The sequence below is a fragment of the Gigantopelta aegis genome, chromosome 4 (assembly GCF_016097555.1).
Source record: "Gigantopelta aegis isolate Gae_Host chromosome 4, Gae_host_genome, whole genome shotgun sequence".
Lineage (NCBI taxonomy): Eukaryota > Metazoa > Mollusca > Gastropoda > Neomphalida > Peltospiridae > Gigantopelta > Gigantopelta aegis.
The window spans coordinates 23,279,020-23,298,622 of record NC_054702.1 but is presented as its reverse complement, the minus strand read 5'-3'; the positions used below and the strand labels follow the sequence as shown (position 1 = coordinate 23,298,622).

The window sequence follows — 19,603 nt, the reverse complement described above, 5'->3', positions numbered from 1 at the left end:
GCTTGTAGAGACGATAAGTCAACTGCAGCAGACTGCTGGAGTGAGTTCCGCCCTGACGATTGATGTAAAGCCGCCGCGGTCGTACTGTCTGTGGCCACCATGAGAGAGGCTTCCGTCAACATCTGTCGCCAATGAAGGATAGCGTAGTAGACTGCCAACAACTCTAACAGGTTGATGTGGAGTCCAAGTTCGACGGGAGACCACAGCCCTGAAGTAGTCTGGTTGCTTAGATGGGCTCCCCAACCTTCCAGTGACGCGTCGACGAATAGGTGATGAGTGGCTATGAAGGCCCGCATAGAGACACCTTCTAAGACGTTTCGATCGGAGCTGCCACCACTGCAGGCTGGAGCGTAGATCGTCTGGAAGTGAGATGATCAAGTCCGGATTGTTGAAACGAACAAACGGGTTGAGAAACATCTGCAAGCGCCGCAACTGGAGACGACCTCTGAGTGTCAAATCCTGGGCAGAAGTGAGGAGACCCAGGAGACTCTGCCAACCGCGGAAGGTCATTGGAGCGGTGAGGGCTATGACAATCATGGTCTGGATCTTCTCCCAACGGTCTAAGGGAACTTGAACGAGGCCCAGGTCGGGTCGAAGCCAAGCGCCTATGAACTGTAGAGACTGTGTGGGAGCCAGTCGAGATTTCTCGATGTTGATAATCCAACCCAGCTGCTTGAGAAAGTCCATGATGAAGGCAACATGTGCAGTCAGCCCTGTCTTGCTGTGACACCTCATCAGGCAATCGTCGAGGTATGGGTAAAAGGATATACCTCTGCGATGCAGGAAGCGTGACATCGGAGTCGTGATTCTGGTGAACAGCCATGGCGCTATGGATATCCCAAAGGGCAGGACTTTCCATTCGTAATGCCGACCCTGTAGCACAAACCGTAGGTAGTGATGGAAATCGGCATGCATCGGAACGTGCAGGTAGGCGTCCTTGAGATCTAGCGAGGCAAGCCAATCCCCCGGTCTGATCACGGCTATGATATCTCGCAACGTTAACATCTTGAAGGTCGGAGGAGGAGACAGATAGCGGTCGTTGAAGACCGCCAAGTTGTGAATCATTCGCAGCTCTGGAGAATCTTTCTTTGGTACGAGAAAGATGTCCGAGTAAAATCCGGGTGTTAATTGTACTTCCGAAATGCTGCGAACGGCTCCCTTCTCCACCAGCTTGTTGACGGACTCCTGTAGAACCTTGATTTGCGCAACGGAATGCCGCGGTTCTCGAGGTGAAGTGGTCAATGGAGGGATGGCAGACAATTGCAGACGATACCCTGTCTTCAAGATCGACGTGACAAACGGATCTTGGCAAAGTGTCTGCCAGTTTCGCCAATAACGGCGAAGTCGACTTCCGACCATGGATCTTTCGACCGGTGTGGTACACACCGGAAGCGTCAAAACCGAATCGTTGTTCTGGTTCAAAATCAGGGGCAGGCGTAGGTTGAAGCAATCTGAGCAATCCACGATCTGTTGGCTGGCGTCAACGTCGACCAGGCTTCCCCTGGGTCCGAGCTGGCGGACCGGATGGTCGTCTGACCGGAAACCTTCGAGAAGGTTGACCTCGAAAGGAACCTCTCCAGCGTTTAGATGGTGGTTGTGGTGTGAATGTAGACTTCCGCTTTGTAGATTCCAATGTTGAAATAAGTTGCAACGCTTTGACAGTTGCTGTCGACTGTTGGTCCTTATCATTGGCCTTCACCACCTCAGAAATTTTGCCTGCAAAAAGCTTAGTTGCTGACCACGGTTGAGCTAACAGCTCCTTCTTATGCTGAAAATCCAAAGTGGATCTCTTTAAATAAGCCTGGCGACGATATTGCATTAACATCGAGGACATCGAAGTCACCGAAGACGTCAGGAAAGCTAGCATCTGCGCTGATTGCTGAAATAGCGCGTAGCACCGTGCATCTTTTGCCTGGGTGGCCATCGCCGCAAGGAAAACGTCCAAGTAAGATAATACAAACAAGCAACGTCTCTGGGCAGTATCCATGGCTTGTACTTGTTTGTCTGTCAAATCCACGGTTGACGACTTCCCAAGACGGTGAACGTCTTCATCCAAGGACGGAGCTACATCTGTAAAGGTCATGTCAAATACCGGATACATACGGTGACCCCAAGTCGGGAAGGCGACGAAAGACGCTGTGTCTTTAAAAGTGCGGTCTAAATCCGTCGCCACCTCGGATACGAGTGTACCGGCAGCCAAGGAACGGATCACCACATCTTCCGGAGGGACATCAGTCGCTATCATCGGTGTCGGTCCCTTCTTGGACGGCGTTGGTGGATGTGGCAAGGACGGCAACATGTCATAGACTGCCGCCAAGCAATCCCTCATATTCATATGATCAGAAGATTCAGTCTCATCAATGACGGAAACCGCTGTAGGCGCTGCATCTCCAAAGTCTCGAAGCACTCGAGCACAGGCTAATCGATCCGCCGAAACAGAATTCACTGGTGAACCGGACCGTGGACGGTCCCGTCGAGAACCCTCTGAAGCGTCAATAGAAGGTCTGCGCTGCCGATCCACGGAACCCGTAGGGAGACGTGCAGGTCGTGGGGAACGGCTACGAGCCCGGCTCCGTTCCCGGCTCCGCTGCGCCGAAGATGACTTTGAAGATCGGTGATCCTTGGAGGCCGTGGAACGCCTAACTGATTGAGTCGGCTTGTCCGAGGGCTGCGTAGTAACTGCAGGCCTGTCATCTGAAGTCTTGCATCCTGGAGCCGCACCCCCCGAAGAGGGGACTTGAACCGGACCTGGTCCCAAACCCGCCGGTTGTGGTAAGGCCGCCATTGACGCCATAGTCTCTTTCAGCATAGTAGGTAGCATCGAACGTAATACATCTGCTATGGAGTCCGCAATTGACGGCGAAGATTCCACTTTCTTGGCTCTCGCCGACAGCACCTTCAAGTAAGCCGCGAACTCGACAGTAGACAGGCCCGAACACAGGTCGCATCTCGAAGAGAGGCTACAAGGAACACGGCAACCCGGACATAATTCATGAGGGTCGCCGCCTGCAGTGAACTTCTTACAGCGTAGGCACGCTCGTACCTGACGCTGAACATTAACATCTGACATGATAATAAGTTTTCAATCTGTGAAAGAGAAAGAAAAGAAACCATGACACAAACACAAAGTCGGTCAACAAAGACGCCATTTTGCAAATGGCGTCCGACACGACAACCGCAATATAATAACATTTCATGTAATTAACACTTGGCAAGTCAAGCGAAATACGCGAAACATACGAAAGGTAACGAATAAGGTGGAAAAAAAAAACATTCCACCTAACACCAAGCCAGTCAATACAGACGCCATTTTGCAAATGGCGTCCGACACGACAACCGGCAATATAACAACATTTCATGTAATAACGCTTGAAAGTCAAGCGAATACGCGAAGAACATACGAAGCTATACGAAGCTAACGAAATATAAGGTGAAAAACATTTCACCCAACACGAATACAAAACCAAAGGTCTTATAAAAAAAGTTGACTCCAAAACAGAGCCAAACAAAAGACGTCCAGACCCTTTCGCGAAGAGAAAAAGAAGGAAGTTACAGTCATGTGACCGGAACTAGAGAGCAGTATACAGTAGAAGAATTTAGGCCATCCCATTGGCTGTTGGGATGTTCGGACCAGACCACTTGCGTGGGGGGGAGGTGCACTTGTTTGAGGACAGGTAATGTCTATAGAAATGCCATGTGAATGTCAGTGCCTCAACCAACACTCTCAATTGAACTAATTGTAGGCCTACGTTTAACGAGTTATTAAAAAATTAAAAAAAATATGAGGGATCTAATTCGGTCGGTAGTGCACACTTGAGATGTGGGGTCATAGTAACTCCTCACAACCAGTGGGTTTTTCCAATCCCAACTATCCTAATCATGTTCGTTGCACATAATAATGAAATTCAAGACAAGTTTATTACTACACATGTTTAGCTGCATGTTTATCAAACCATCTAACACTGAAAAGGTATGTATAATTGGTGCATCAAATTATCTCAATAGTACATATTGTAATTTTAAGAAATAAAATTGTCTGCATCAGTGCATGTCATAACTATATTTTTTAGCACTGCTCCTGAAATGTTTTAATAACTCCATTCCTGAAAGGGAACAGAATACAGACTACACTAATGAACCAAACAACAAAATTAGAACACATTTTTGGTTTATTGGTTCATTATTGCAACATATGTCTCTACATTTACATGTACCAATTACTTCATCAAGTAATAATGCTTGGTTTTCACTCGCCGTAGCATTTTGAGGTGTGCGATGTTTTACTCGCCATGGTTTTTCAAAACCCAAGGATTGCATTTTCCCTCTTGGCATGGAAATGCCCAGGATGTATTATTTCCTGCAAACGTGTTGCAAACATTTCTAAATAGACTCAACAGTTATACGTAGCCTTGTTGTACAAATACATGTAGTTGCATCGTGCCTGGAAAAACATAATTCCAGCTCTTGAGTTGAATACAGAAAAGTGTCTTTAATGTTTGTCTTCGTGACATAGTAAGATTTAAGGGTATGTAATAAACATTGAATACTGAAATACCTTTACATAGCTACAAGTATAAACCGTAATCCTTTATTACATATCAAAGGCCCCTCCCTGCAGAGAAAACATTCGGCTAGAGGATAAATAACTAATGTCATGGGGTTGTCCAATCAAAGCATCGAAGGTACAAGTTAACAAACTAGGGTCCCCTCGGACATAAATTTGTTTTTGTTTTGTTTAACGACACCACTGGAACACATTGATTTATTAATCATCAGCTATTGGGTGTCAAGCATCTGGTCATTTTTGACAGTCAGAGAGAGAAAACCCACTATATTTTTTCATCAGTAGCAAAGGATCTTTTATGTGCACCATACCACAGACAGAATAGCACATACCACAGCCTTTGATATACCAGTTGTGGTGCACTGGCTGGAACGAGAAATAGTCCAATGGGCCCACCGACGGGGATCGATGCTAGACCGACCGTGCATCAGGTGTGCGCTTTACCACTGGGCTATGTCCCGCCCCCTAGAATAGTGGTTTACAGTTTTGCTGTTAGTGATGATTGTTATTTTAATTAAGTGGACTGTTGTCTTAGCATGTGAGATCAGTCATCTTTCCATGACACATTTTACAACCAAAACCGATCTAATGACCAAAAAAAAAAGAAGGAAATTAAAAAAATTAAATTGTAAAATTAACATTTGAGTATAAACACTGGGATAATTCAACCAAAAAACCTATTGCAACATCTTCCCCAAAATTCTAATATTTTTATGTGCAATTTTCTGACACCCCCCCCTCCCCCCCACTATACGTCGAACCCCCAAGTTATAAAATAATATTTTGATGAAAAAAACTGGACTTATAGGCGAATATATATGGTAAGTAATTTCACCCATATTTTTGATTGCTCAAAATAAAACTGCATTAAAACATTTTTACTTGTCCACTGGACAACCATTGATGCACATTTTGCTTGTCCGAGCAGCTTTTTACTTGTCAGGACAAACGAACATGGTGCTTATTTCGAACGCTGATAGTGTAGTTCAAAAATCAGTCTAGAACCTTCTTACAATACATGAATAACGTTCTAGACATCCTCATGTGTACAACTTTTAATTTTTAAATATTGTTTACCATGTAACAGATTGGCAGTTTATGTGAAGTTAAAGTGGTGTAACAGACAGTTTGTGTGAAGTTAAAGTGGTGTAACCGACATACAAATAGAACAATGGCTCATGTGAAATACTGTAGCCTGTAATATTATTATTACATAAACATTTAATAGTAATAATATGATAATAATAAATCATAGTTATAGCATGTTTTTGGCGAGTTATTTGTATTTAGTAAATTTTTACAATAATAATAATAATAATAATGAGTATTACCTTTCCATTTTCAGCAAACTTCTTCAAATAATTGTTTAATTCCGATTTAAGATCATTATATCCTGAAAAAGAATAAAATTAACTGATTATTTTTGTGTTATAAATTAAGGGCTGCTCAACAAAGAAATGCTCGGGGTGGGGGGTGGGTGGAGGGAAGGGGGTATCATGTGTATAAACTGATTAACTTTCAATGACACCCCAGTACAAAAAATACATCGTTTATTGAGTGTCAAACACAGGGCTTCTAGATTATAGTAGCTCCACTCCCATGATTAGTGATAATGATATTCAATGTTGGGCTAGTAAATAACTACTATTGCCATGCCCAACGGCTATTGAAAAAAGAAGAAAAAAAGAAGAAGAGTCAAATGTTGCAGTTGTAAATATGACTATCCTGTCTCCAGCCAACCCCCAGTGTATGTGTTTTTAAGCTCTATCTCCCCTTTTAGGTGACATATCTGATTATTACTATTATTTAGTAAAATTGTGGGACCAGTGAATTTTTAATCGTGGCTATGAAATTTTTAAAAATCACTGATCCCATTGCAAGTGGATTTTATAAAACTTTTAGCAGCCCCGACTCAAACAAATAATTTCAGTGAACGGAAATATAGAAATTTATCTAGCCATAATATCTCGACAGGGTGGGATGTAGCCACTGGGTGTGTCAAACAATGGTACATGTATATGTCGATCAACCTTAATTTAAAGTTCTAAAATTATTAATAAAATTAGGGTAGTGTAGAGAGTCACATTTATGAAAGACATACCGGTCTTGTGGTGTCGTGGTTAAGCCATCGGACATGTCTGGTAGATACAGGGTTCGCAGCCCGGTACCGGCTTCCACCCAGAGAGAGTTTTAACAACTCAGTGGGTAGGTGTAAGACCTTCACACCCTCTTCTCTCTCACTAACCACTAACAATTACCAACTAAGCCACTGTTTTGCACAGACAGCCCAGAAAGCTGAGGTGTGTGCCCAGGACAGTGTGCTTGAACCTTAATTGGATATAAGCACGAAAATAAGTTGAAATGAAATGAAATATTAAAGACAAAATGAAGAATATTAACATTAAATACAATTTTAAAAAAAAATCATCATCAAAATGACAAAAATAAACACTATGGTCAGTCCATAAAATCTGAATTATGAATACAAAATGAAAAACATATTTACCAGTAAAATCTGTAAAATATCATAACGATATACCAAAAATAAAATCTTCGAAAACAGAAAAATTAACACTGTGGTCAAACCATGAAAACAGTCTTTTGGCACTTTGGTCAACAAACGGATATTGCACAGAATTATTAACACATAACGAAAAGTCACCGATGCTTCTAAATATATGTGCTGTATTTCCTATTTTCAAGTGAACCCATGAGCATCTGGTCACTCTCAAGGAAACCAAGCCTTTGCATTTCACGGAAACAATTGTTTCCGGTACCATGTCGGTAAAATGATGGAACCGAAATTTTGTTTTCAATGATTATTATATTGAGTACAACTATTCAACAAAAATTATATATATGTGTGTGTGTGTGTGTGTGTGTGTCTGTCTGTATGTCTGTATATATATATATATGTGTGTGTGTTGTGTGTCTGTATGTCTGTGTGTGTATATATATATATATATATATATAATTTTAATTTTTTTTTAATTGTGTTTCGAATAGTCCCATAGGCACTTGATGACAGGATAATTTAATTATTCTCAATACCACAATATAGGGGGTGGGGGGTGCAAGAAAAAAAAAAAGAAGAGAACCCTCTAAGACACGCACTAGCCTACATACAAACCCTTAAAAGTATTGCTATGGTCAAAGAGAAAGAAAAAAAAAAGAAGATACTAATATTTACAATAATTATTAGAAAGCTTGTTTTATTTCCATAAATTAGCATCCCAAACACATAATTTTCAACATTTTCACGAGCGTACAAAACGTACACTTTTGACCACCCCCTCCCCCATCCTTAAAAGCGTATATCCCCAAATGAAAAATGTTGATCGACATTTTTCATTTTCAAAAAAAGTGTACGCTGGCCCCTTAACCCCCTCCTCCTCCGCGTACGGTTTGTACGCTCATGAAAATGTTGAAAATTATGGACGGCCCCTAACACGTAGCCTATATTGGTGCAAGTGTTTTCCCAACACTGAACACAAAAATATAAATTTGAAATCAGACTTGAAATAATTGGAAAAATAATTAATTAAACTTTTTAAATCTCTAAACTGGTTTATAAAGATGCTATAAAATGTCAAATGTAGATATTACCGTATACAAAGTAATTAAAAAATTTACATTTTCAAAGTCGGGTATATAATAGAAAAGGCAAGCAACTTGGCTATCATCTAGGATGGAAATGACCTTTAATATTCCAGGTCAACCAATGGGATCTTTTTTTGTCAGCACCATCAGATCAACGTAAAGATGAGCAATGAAGAAGCGGTACATGTATTTTTCAGTATCTAATGTCATGGTATGTGGCGACCAATAAAATTATTTGATAACGTGTTGCTTTATAACCTAATTTAGTCTACATTTTTATACAGGTGTTGGTGTTTTTACTGCAAGGAAATACTGTGAAATGCCACAACAATGTTAATTGATTTTCAGTACTCTGCATTAATTAATTTTAGCCCTAAAATAATATAATAATACTGTTTCTTTAATTTGTATTTTACTTTTTTATTTATTTATTTGCGAGTCTGTGTGTGTATGTCACTGCAAAAATGATCATTTCCATTACTATTATTAGCATTTAGTAGTATAGATGGGTTTTACATGTGACGGCACAATCTAATTAAAATTAGCTCCACTATTACATGTGGATCTAACACCAGCCAGTTGGAGCTCATGTCCACCAATCAAAACCTTACTTGCAGAATCATGCTAATTATTTACGATTTTAATTATCACACTTCTACCAACTTTTATATGAATCTACAGTCTTTAAATGAGGTTGAATTATCCGACATACTGGTTTTCTTTTCAGAAAATGTACTAAAAAGGTAATAAATACTAAAAATGCAGCCAGATGCAATGCCTTCACATGTTATTATTGTGCGAGTTTCACTCACTTAATGGCGGACTGATCACATGATTCTAAACATGGCTGCGCACAGTACTTTGACGTCACTGGCCAATAAACCCATCTATTATTAGCACTTATTCAAAACCACCCCATCGAAAACCATCCCATTTTATGTTCTTGTTCTTTTGACAAAAGGTGCATACAGGCATTTTTAATTGTGCGTTTTTATTTTTTGCTGAAACAATGAAAGTCGTCATTTACTGGTGAAGTTAAGTAACAGTATTTTCTAGTTCGTACCCAGTCTAATGCTATGCCATATATAGACAATAACCCACTCCATACTCGAAATTACGGATCATCTGTCCCTAGGAAAAGATGGAAGATATATTCACCCGTATCTCACTGCCCATATTGGTAATAAAACAATATCTCCCCCAACTCGTACCCAGTCTAATGCTATACCATAACAATATCTCCCCCAACTCGTACCCAGTCTAATGCTATACCATAACAATATCTCCCCCAACTCGTACCCAGTCTAATGCTATACCATAACAATATCTCCCCCAACTCGTACCCAGTCTAATGCTATACCATAACAATATCTCCCCCAACTCGTACCCAGTCTAATGCTATACCATAACAACATCTCCCCCAACTCGTACCCAGTCTAATGCTATACCATAACAATATCTCCCCCAACTCGTACCCAGTCTAATGCTATACCGTAACAACATCTCCCCCAACTCGTACCCAGTCTAATGCTATAACCATAACAACATCTCCCCCAACTCGTACCCAGTCTAATGCTATACCATAACAACATCTCCCCCAACTCGTACCCAGTCTAATGCTATACCATAACAACATCTCCCCCAACTCGTACCCAGTCTAATGCTATACCATAACAATATCTCCCCCAACTCGTACCCAGTCTAATGCTATACCATAACAATATCTCCCCCAACTCGTACCCAGTCTAATGCTATGCCGTAACAATATCTCCCCCAACTCGTACCCAGTCTAATGCTATGCCGTAACAATATCTCCCCCAACTCGTACCCAGTCTAATGCTATGCCGTAACAATATCTCCCCCAACTCGTACCCAGTCTAATGCTATACCATAACAATATCTCCCCCCAACTCGTACCCAGTCTAATGCTATGCCGTAACAATATCTCCCCCAACTCGTACCCAGTCTAACGCTATGCCGTAACAATATCTCCCCCAACTCGTACCCAGTCTAATGCTACACTGGAGCAATAGCTGCGTAGCAATAGACTGGGAACCGCTAAGACGCTATTGTTTTTGTTGGATGTTTCTTCCCTTCAAATTTTATTTGAGATATTGATTCCATATCTGCAGAAAATATTTAAATTGATACAGGTAGGTTTATCATTAGTAATGTCAGAAAGACTTATAGATTACTGCCTCTCTCAAGGTAACCCATGAGACTCTTGCCACTCTCAAGGTAACCCATGAGACTCTTGCCACTCTCAAGGTAACCCATGAGACTCTTGCCACTTTTAAGGTAACGCATGGGAATCTTGCCACCTCTACACCAAAATGAGGAACAGCTCCTGAGGGGAGGGGGCAGAGTGGGCTGACAGAATGAAGTTTGTTAACAAGTGCACTGTTCCAATCTTCTTACCAAGTTGGTTAATATATTGTTTAATATCAATCTTGCTTGCTGATGCCTGGAATGATATACCACACCTGTAACAATATCTAGCATGATATAGTACCCATTCCTGAACAATGTCTAGAATGACATACGAAATCCCTGAATGTCTAGAATGACATACCTAGAAGCACTGATTTTCCCGCGATCGCGGAAATACCTATCTGAAACGGAATTCCCGATTTTTTTCCAAAACATTATTTAACTTTAAATAGCACATTTGATTAATTAAAATTTATTTTTCAAACTAGAAACTATGGACACCGACATCTGCCTGTGCTACGCTACGACACTAGTACCTTTGTATGTTACGCCAAATGTTTAATGTAGAGTATCTAGACGTTTTACCAGTCATGTTTTCTTCGCTTATTCCCGGCGATTTAACAGGAAAAACCGAACATTGTGAGCTAAAATTGTCCGATATTTACTCAAGTGAAAGATATATTATGTTATGTTTGCTTATTAATTTTTAACATTTACGGCATTGCCATGTTATATGCCACTGGTGTGTGTGTGCTCATTTGCATCACTGAGCGTGTGTGTGTGTGTGTGAGTGAAACAAAATCAGAATTTGTTTAATACTGAAACAGAAAAAACCCAGAATTTGTAACATTATGAAACGGAAAAGGGAAAAATCGGAAACGGAAAATCTAGAATGATATACATCCCTGAACATTATCTAGAATGATATACATCCCTGAACAATATCTAGAATGATATACATCCCTGAACAATATCTAGAAAGACACTGTCAGAATGCAATATAGCACAAGCAAGCCACTATCAAAAAAAAGAAAGAAAAAGAAATGTTTTACTTAACGATGCACTCAACACATTTTATTTATGGTTATATGGCGTCAGACATATGGTTAAGGACCACACAGAGTTTGAGAGGAACCCCGCTGTCGCCACTACATGGGCTACTCTTTCTGATTAGCAGCAAGGGATCTTTTATTTGCGCTTCCCACAGGCAGGATAGCACAAACCATGGTCTTTGTTGAACCAGTTATGGATCACTGGTCAGTGCTAGTGGTTTACACCTACCCATTGAGCCTTGCGGAGCAATATCTAGAATGATATACATCCCTGAATAATATCTAGAATGATATACATCCCTGAACAATATCTAGAATGATATACCACATCCCTGAACAATATCTAGAATGATATACATCCCTGAACAATGTCTAGAATGACATACCATATCCCTGAATGTCTAGAATGACACACAAAATCCCTGAATGTCTAGAATGACATAGAATGATATACCACATCCCTGAACAATATCTAGAAAGATATAGCACATCTCTGAACATCTAGAATGAAACACCATTTATCATGGCATCGTAAATATTTACATTTTCAGAATATACAACAAATGCCACGGTAATTGTAGGTGGGTGATAAATAGAGTACTAAATTTGCGGCCGTTTAAGACCATTTATCTTACTCGCTTTTGCTCGTTAGATACATTTTTAAGCAACTTGTTGTAAGATAAATGGTATCAAATGGCCACTCATTTGGTATCCTCTATATCTCAGAACAATATCTAGCATGATATACAGCATTTCTGAACAATACCTAGATTGACAAACCACATCCCTGATCGATGTCTATAATGACAAGCCATATCCCTGACCATGTCTAGAATAACAAACCACATCCCCGACCGATGTCTAGAATGACAAACCACATTCCCGACTGATGTCTAGAATGGCAAACCACATCCCTGACAGATGTCTAGAATGACAAACCAAATCCCTGAATGATGTCTAGAATGACAAACCACATGCCTGAACGATGTCTAGAATGACAAGCCACATCCCTGAACGATGTCTAGAATGGCAAACCACATCCCCAAATGATGTCTAGAATGACAAACCACATTCCCGACTGATGTCTAGAATGGCAAACCACATCCCTGACAGATGTCTAGAATGACAAACCAAATCCCTGAATGATGTCTAGAATGACAAACCACATGCCTGAACAATGTCTAGAATGACAAACCATATGCCTGAACGATGTCTAGAATGGCAAACCACATCCCCAAATGATGTCTAGAATGACAAACCACATCCCTGACTGATGTCTAGAATGACAAACCACATCCATGAAAATCTAGAATCAGGCCGCAAAGAATTAAAAAATTTACGCGACCAATTTATGTGCAATGCCAAAATATATTAGGGAAAACAATTTCCTGTTTTTAATTTAACCTCTTATAACCTTGTGAATGATGTCCTAAACTTAATATGAAAACAAACGACAATTCTCGCAATTTTCAGACACCTGAAAAAGACATACCTAAGAAGGAAGGAAATGTTTTATTTAATGATGCACTCAACACATTTTAATTACAGTTATATGGCGTTGGATATATGGTTAAGGACCACATAGATATTGAGAGAGGAAACCCGCTGTCGCCACTTCATAGTCTACTCTTTTCGATTAGCAGCAAGGGATCTTTTACATGCACCATCCCACAGACAGGATAGTACATACCACATCCTTTGCTACACCAGTTGTGGAGTACTGACTGGAAAGATGAAAAATATCCCATTTGGCCCATCGATGGGAATCGATCCTAAACATACCTAAGATGACTTCAACTTGCTGAACTCGATTCATCTGTGACAAGGCTTCAATCTCCTGGGCATCCCGAGAGGCTGGCCCCGCCTTCAGTCGCCCTCGCTCCTCGTAGGCGTGAACCGTATCACTGACATCCAGCAAGAAACTCACACCCTTGTTTTCATACATCCCCTGGTAAATAAAAAAACCCCAATCCTTCCAATGACTGTGCTGTAACCTCACCGTGGTGCAGGGGTGAAACATTCTCTTTGAGAATGGCCAATACAGCAAAAATTCCCTTGTTTTCTTCGAGAAACAATTGAAATTTTGAGTAAAAGTCAGTATCTATCTGTGATATTTGTATTTTTGCACAGTTCTTTACACTGTTCTTATTTAAATCTTGAGTTTTTATATTGATGTTGATCATCACTTTATTTGTTTGCATTACCATAGTTTGACACCCAATAGCCAATGTATTTTTCGTGCTGGGGTGTCGTTAAACATTTATTCATTCATTCCAATGACCATTGTTACCAAGCTGGTTATTTTCAGTTTGTGCAAGGACATGTAAATAAGGGTTGTTAAACTCAAAACTGAAGCTTAAACCAGAGCTAACAGGAAGATTTCAGAGAAAAAGACTTCCATGGTAAAATGTGATGTATTTATAATCAAAATGGTAAGACTACATTCATGTATGCATCATCAGTGAGGGTTGGAGCAGGGGACAATATTTCAAAATCTTAGGTAACTGGGAGTCAGTTCACGTGACAAGGCCTCAATCTTCTGATAAGCGAATGTTCGGTTACGTGAATATATTTCTTGTAACCGATGTTAGGCCTACCTAATCCTCAAACACTTGAACTATGGTTCTGTGTTACATTGGTGGTTGAAATGTATTTAAAACAAACTGATTTTCTCTTTCATTACTGATATATGGTACTTTTAATTTTACAATGTAATTGTTCACCACTTGCTTAACCGACACGTCAACAGAACAACTGTTCTTGTGAAATATTGTGCCCTGTTGGAGGCATATACATGTGTAAATGAATCCCTCTTTTGACCACCATTTTTCTCAGGGATGCGATATACAGTGAAACCTCTCTAAACCTGACACTCTTGTTACCAAGACAAATGTCCAGTTTTAAGAGGGATACGGTTTAGAGAGGTCAAGTTCTGTCCTGGTATTTCAAAAAATCCCCTGCGCGTGCTGTAACCTCACCGTGGTGCAGGGGTGTAAAATTCTATTTGAGAATGGCCAATACAGCACAATTGAAATTTTGAGTAAAAGTCAGTATCTATCTGTGATATTTGTATTTTTGCACAGTTCTTTACACTGTTTTTATTTAAATCTTGAATTGTTATATTGATGTTGATCATCACTTTATTTGTTTGCATTACCATAGTTTGACACCCAATAGCCGATGTATTTTTCGTGCTGGGGTGTCGTTAAAAACATTCATTCATTCATTCATTCATTGGTTTGTAAAAAGGGACTTTGTAAGACGTAAAGATTGAGGGAATTCTGATTTACAGAGGGTCCGGTTTCACTGTATATTTAAAAAATAAAAGCTGAATTGATCTGTAAAAAGTTCAAAATCTATGTCATTCTTAAATAAAAGTCATTTTAACATTGTGGATCAGATCGAATCTTTGTTAACATTTTATGAAATCAGATAAAAAGCAACAAAAAAAAAAAAAAAATTCATCTCTCATTTTCTTCTTTGCTATCCGTCACAATGAAAAGCATTAAATATTAACCATAAAATGTTCTAGATCACCTTACTATGCACCAAAGGGCAGGATGTAGCCCAGTGGAGCCCACGGGACTATTTCTCATTCCAGCCAGTGCACCATATCTGGTATATCAAAGGCCGTGGTATGTGTTGTCCTGTCTTGTGGGATGGTGCATATAAAAGATCCCTTGCTACTAATGGAGAAATGTAGCATGTTTTCTCTAAGACTATGACAAAATAACCAAATGTTTGACATGTATCCAATAGCCTATGATTAAATAAATCAATGTGCTCTAGTGGTGTCGTTAAACAAAACAAACTTTAACTTTCTTACTATGCACTGAGGACATCTACACAGTTTTGATCTAAATCCTTTAGGCCAGAAGGCATTAGTATCTGGAACAGTTATCTCCCTCTTTTGTAATTCTTCAAGTTTGCAAACCGATGTCTCTTCAGTAGTGGAAGGAATTTCCTCTTCACTCTGCAAAAACAAAGCCACAAAACACATTTAGATTTAAATTACAACACAGAAATGTCTGTCCACACAACACCCCATCAGATTTGTTATTCAGCAAGCAATCTGTTATATGTACTTATGCTGTGGACACAAGAGGTTCAAACTGGTGTTAAGGCAAAATTGAGATTTGCTAATAAACACATTCTTAAAAGTAAGTTAAACTGGCAGGTAGATTAATTTTTAGATACATGTATGGTATATTTTGATGATAATTAGATTTTTAATATGGATTTGGTGAACAAGAATGGTCCCATTTCAGTTGGCGTTTTTTTTTTTTTTAAACTATCAAATGTTTCTTCGGTGCACATTTTGTCAGACTTCTGTATTTAGATGCTCAAATGCTGTGACATTATAGTGTCAGACACTAGGAGTCTGTTTTAGATTGTCTCAAATGCTGTGACATGCTTTGTCAGACACTAGGAGTGCAGATTGCTCAAATGCTGTGACTGCTGTGTCAGTAGGAGTCTGTTTTCATTGTCTAAATTATTAATACATGCTTTTCCAATGCAAAAACATCAAAATCTACTGCTGAGTCCTCAATACATTATTGTTAAGTCAATATATATGGATTTTAAGTTGAGTTACAAGTTACAGGCATCCACAACTTGCATTTCATATTTCTTTTTTTTTAAAACAATATTTATTACGATTTGTATCAACATTGGGGATTGACCAACAGGCAGTGTACATGTTAAGGTCTCCCCCATTTCATATTTAATTCATGCACCAGTTACAGAATCTTATTTGGCATAATCAGTTTACCTTTTGTGTAAAATTTACTAAAAGATCAGTCTTGACACTGTATCCTTTTTTAAAACACAAGATGTTCATGGAATTAAATGTCTCACAAAACATGAACAAATTTGGTGTAGCTGATTATAAGCAAACACCATACAGTGAAACTCTTCAAAACCCCACACCCTCGGGATCAAGTAAAAAATCTGTTTTAAGAGGTATCCGGTTTACAGTAGTTTCTGTACAGATATATTTAAAAAAGGGCTGCCTAAAACGTCTGGTTTTGAGGAAATTCTGGTATCACGAAAGCTTAGCTAATGTTAAAAGAAATGTCATAACATTTATAAATTAACCTATTTTTATTAATTAGTATTCACATCTGAAATGTTTACCATTTACAAACAACATAAACTCATCAACCTTTTCCTTAACACGACAGGAGGATCTGGTTTTCTTTCAAGTTTATTCAACCATGGCAAATTTAGACGTCATAAAAGATATTTACTAATTCATTGTGAAGAATATCCACAGGAACAATTACACAACAAGTTTTGTGAGAAATGGAGCCAAATGCAAAATATTAACATTAAGCTAAACACACAAGCATTTTAATTTAAAAAAATTAATTAATTACTTTTTAATTCTTTTCATATCCATTGTGATGAATATCCACAGGAACAATTACAAAACAATGTTAAGCTAAACACAAAAGCATTTTAATTAAAAATGTTTATTTAACTAATTTTAAATTCTTTTTACATGCACTGTGATGAACATCCATAGGTGCAACTGTAAACAAAGTTTCGATCAATCTAGGACTTAAGTTTGTAAGAAATGGATCTAAATGCAAATCTTTTAGACATTGTTTCTGCCACCATCATAAGAAAAGAATACTTATAGCTCACCCTGAAATCTTAAGAGTGGAAACACGCTATATTTTTGTTCATTAGTAGTCATTAAATAAACGATTTCCTTCCTTCATTAGTAGCAAGTGATCTTTTATATGCACCATCCCACAGACAGGACAGCACATACCACAGCCTTTCATATACCAGCCGTGGTGCACTGACTAGAACGAGAAATAGCCCAATGGGCCCACTGACGGGGATCAATTTCAAACCGACTGTGCATCAAGTGAGCGCTTTACCACTGGGCTACATCCCTCCTTCCAATTATTAATCAATCAGTGTGAGCTAGTGGTGTCTAAACCAAAAACATCACGAAAGTGCTCTTACTTGTGTGTGCAAGGCTCCAACGTAACAATTTGTCTCCCACGGTAATTTTAAAAAGAATTGCAATGGGTGAAACAGTCCACCGACAGCAATTTTGAGCCTGCCTATGGCAATTGTTTTAAAAGTGACATTTACAGCAAATAAACCTGATTGAAAGGCTATTGAGCTATATGTAGACATCTTTTAAATGTGCAAATGTTAAATATTGGCACAGTCCGTCTAAGATCGATCCCTGTTGGTGGTCCCGTTGGGCTATTTCTCGTTCCAGCCAGTGCTCCACAATTGGTGTAACAAAGGCTGTGGTATGTGCTATCCTGTCTGTGGGAAGGTGCATATAAAAGATCCCTTGCTGCTAATTGAAAAGATTAGCCCATGAAGTGGCGACAGCGGGTTTCCTCTCTCAATATCTGTGTGGTCCTCAACCATATAACTGAAAATAAAATGTGTTGAGTGAGTCGTTAAATAAAACATTTCCTTCTTGGTCTTTACCGTAGCTACTTCTGCTCCAGCTGTCACATTCTGAGATTTTTCCTCATCACCTCGATTGTTAGATGGAATGTCAATGTTTTCCGATGTCTCGCCTACATCTACGCAAATGTCATGACCATTCTCTGTTTTTAGCGTGGTTGCTGAAATAAAACATACAGATTGGGTATTAACTCTTTCAACTCTGTGTACACCTTAGGACCAGACAGTTTCATTAAAATAAATAATACAGTAAAAAAATAGTTAAAAAGTCTATTAACTATAGACAGATTACTCATGGCCTACGTGTTGAAGACTAATAAAAATATTTAATTAAACATTGATCAATAATATTAATTAAAATTTAATTTATTTAAGATTTAATTGGATCGGTGAGCCACAATCCGCCGTTGAGTAGCTCCATTTAGAACTCGCCTTGTGATTTGCTCTCGACGGGGGATATGGGCAAAATCGGTCCGTTTTTTAAATTTAATATTGAATATTTAAAGTTTAAATAAAATTTTATATTTATTAAAAATTGATAGCGAGATGAATATGCCACCCTCCAGGCCGGCAGTGCTACTGGTAACAGTAGGAGGTGATAGACCTAAACACTCCCCGCCAGTGGGGAGGCGTCGTAGTCTTATTATATAATGGGTATATAGATATTATTTATTTTATTTATTTTTATTCGGATTTAATTACTTTGTAATTTTTAAAATATAAATTAATTATTACTTCGGTAGCCTGGCTATTATTTTGCTTAATTTATAATTGATTGTTGATTTTAATATTAATTAATTGATGGTTATTAATTAGTTTTTTTTATAGGATTTATATTTATTAATTATTAAATTTATTTTCGTAGTCAGTTTTTATAATATATAACACCGCCAGTAGCTGCTGTATTCATTGCTAGTTGTAGCTAATATACAGAGCCTTAAAACAACTTGGCGCATCGCGATTGATATCTTGAGTGAAAACTTCGCCTTGTCAGCTCTGACGTCGGAGGTCAGTCATGGCTGTCTGTACACACGCTACACTTATTGATCGGCTGTTCATCTTGTGTAATCGGTTTTAGTTTTAGCCTTAAACTTTTAATATTTAAGATATCTCTTCAATTCTTTATTTATATTTTGAAATTTGTTTGGTGGTTGGTTACTTGAATTATTTTAGAGAATGAATTTTTAATTATTATTAATAAAGATATCTGTTTATTCACAATTCTAATTTTATAATATTACTTTGTATGCCACTGCCCCAGCCTATCAAATTTAGTTTGGTGGTTTGACAGTGGCATATCTTTTAACTTTTGTGTTTATATGTTATCGTATGTTAGTGTGTGTGTTTTACTTGGTACTGGGTGGGGTAGGGGGGCTTATCTGGCAGTAATCCCCTCCCTCTTCCGGAAAGTTGCATGGTATAAATATATATGATAGGTTACAAGCATGCTCTCTCATTTATCATTTACCTATTTTTATCTGTATTTTAACTATTATTTTAGATTTTTAATAAAAACAACTAGTGTAATTTAACAGGGCAGGTGTCTGGTCTGTGCCTGTGGCAGTATCCTGGTTAGTATTACCGTGTGTACTGTCACAGGTTTTATAGATTAAAGGGTGGCAGTGTCTTATGAATTACTTAATCTTGTTGTTTTAGGGGTCAACCGAGGGGCCGCCTCTGGTCTTTCTTCGCGAGTCAGCGGAGTGCGTTTTACTCTTCACGGCAAAACTTT

At 38.8% G+C, this 19,603-nt stretch overlaps 1 protein-coding gene across 1 annotated transcript in view; it reads right to left on the bottom strand.

Annotated features, from left to right (window-relative positions):
* LOC121370060 (putative E3 ubiquitin-protein ligase UBR7) overlaps positions 1 to 19,603 on the bottom strand; it is a 45,685-nt gene that overhangs the window by 7,266 nt on the left and 18,816 nt on the right. Inside the window, exons 7-10 of the mRNA XM_041495160.1 lie at positions 17,893 to 18,032; positions 15,254 to 15,400; positions 13,210 to 13,375; positions 5,896 to 5,957 (exon numbers count right to left, since the gene is read on the bottom strand). Coding sequence (XP_041351094.1) covers positions 5,896 to 5,957; positions 13,210 to 13,375; positions 15,254 to 15,400; positions 17,893 to 18,032 — 515 coding nt within the window. The remainder of the gene's footprint in view (positions 1 to 5,895; positions 5,958 to 13,209; positions 13,376 to 15,253; positions 15,401 to 17,892; positions 18,033 to 19,603) is intronic.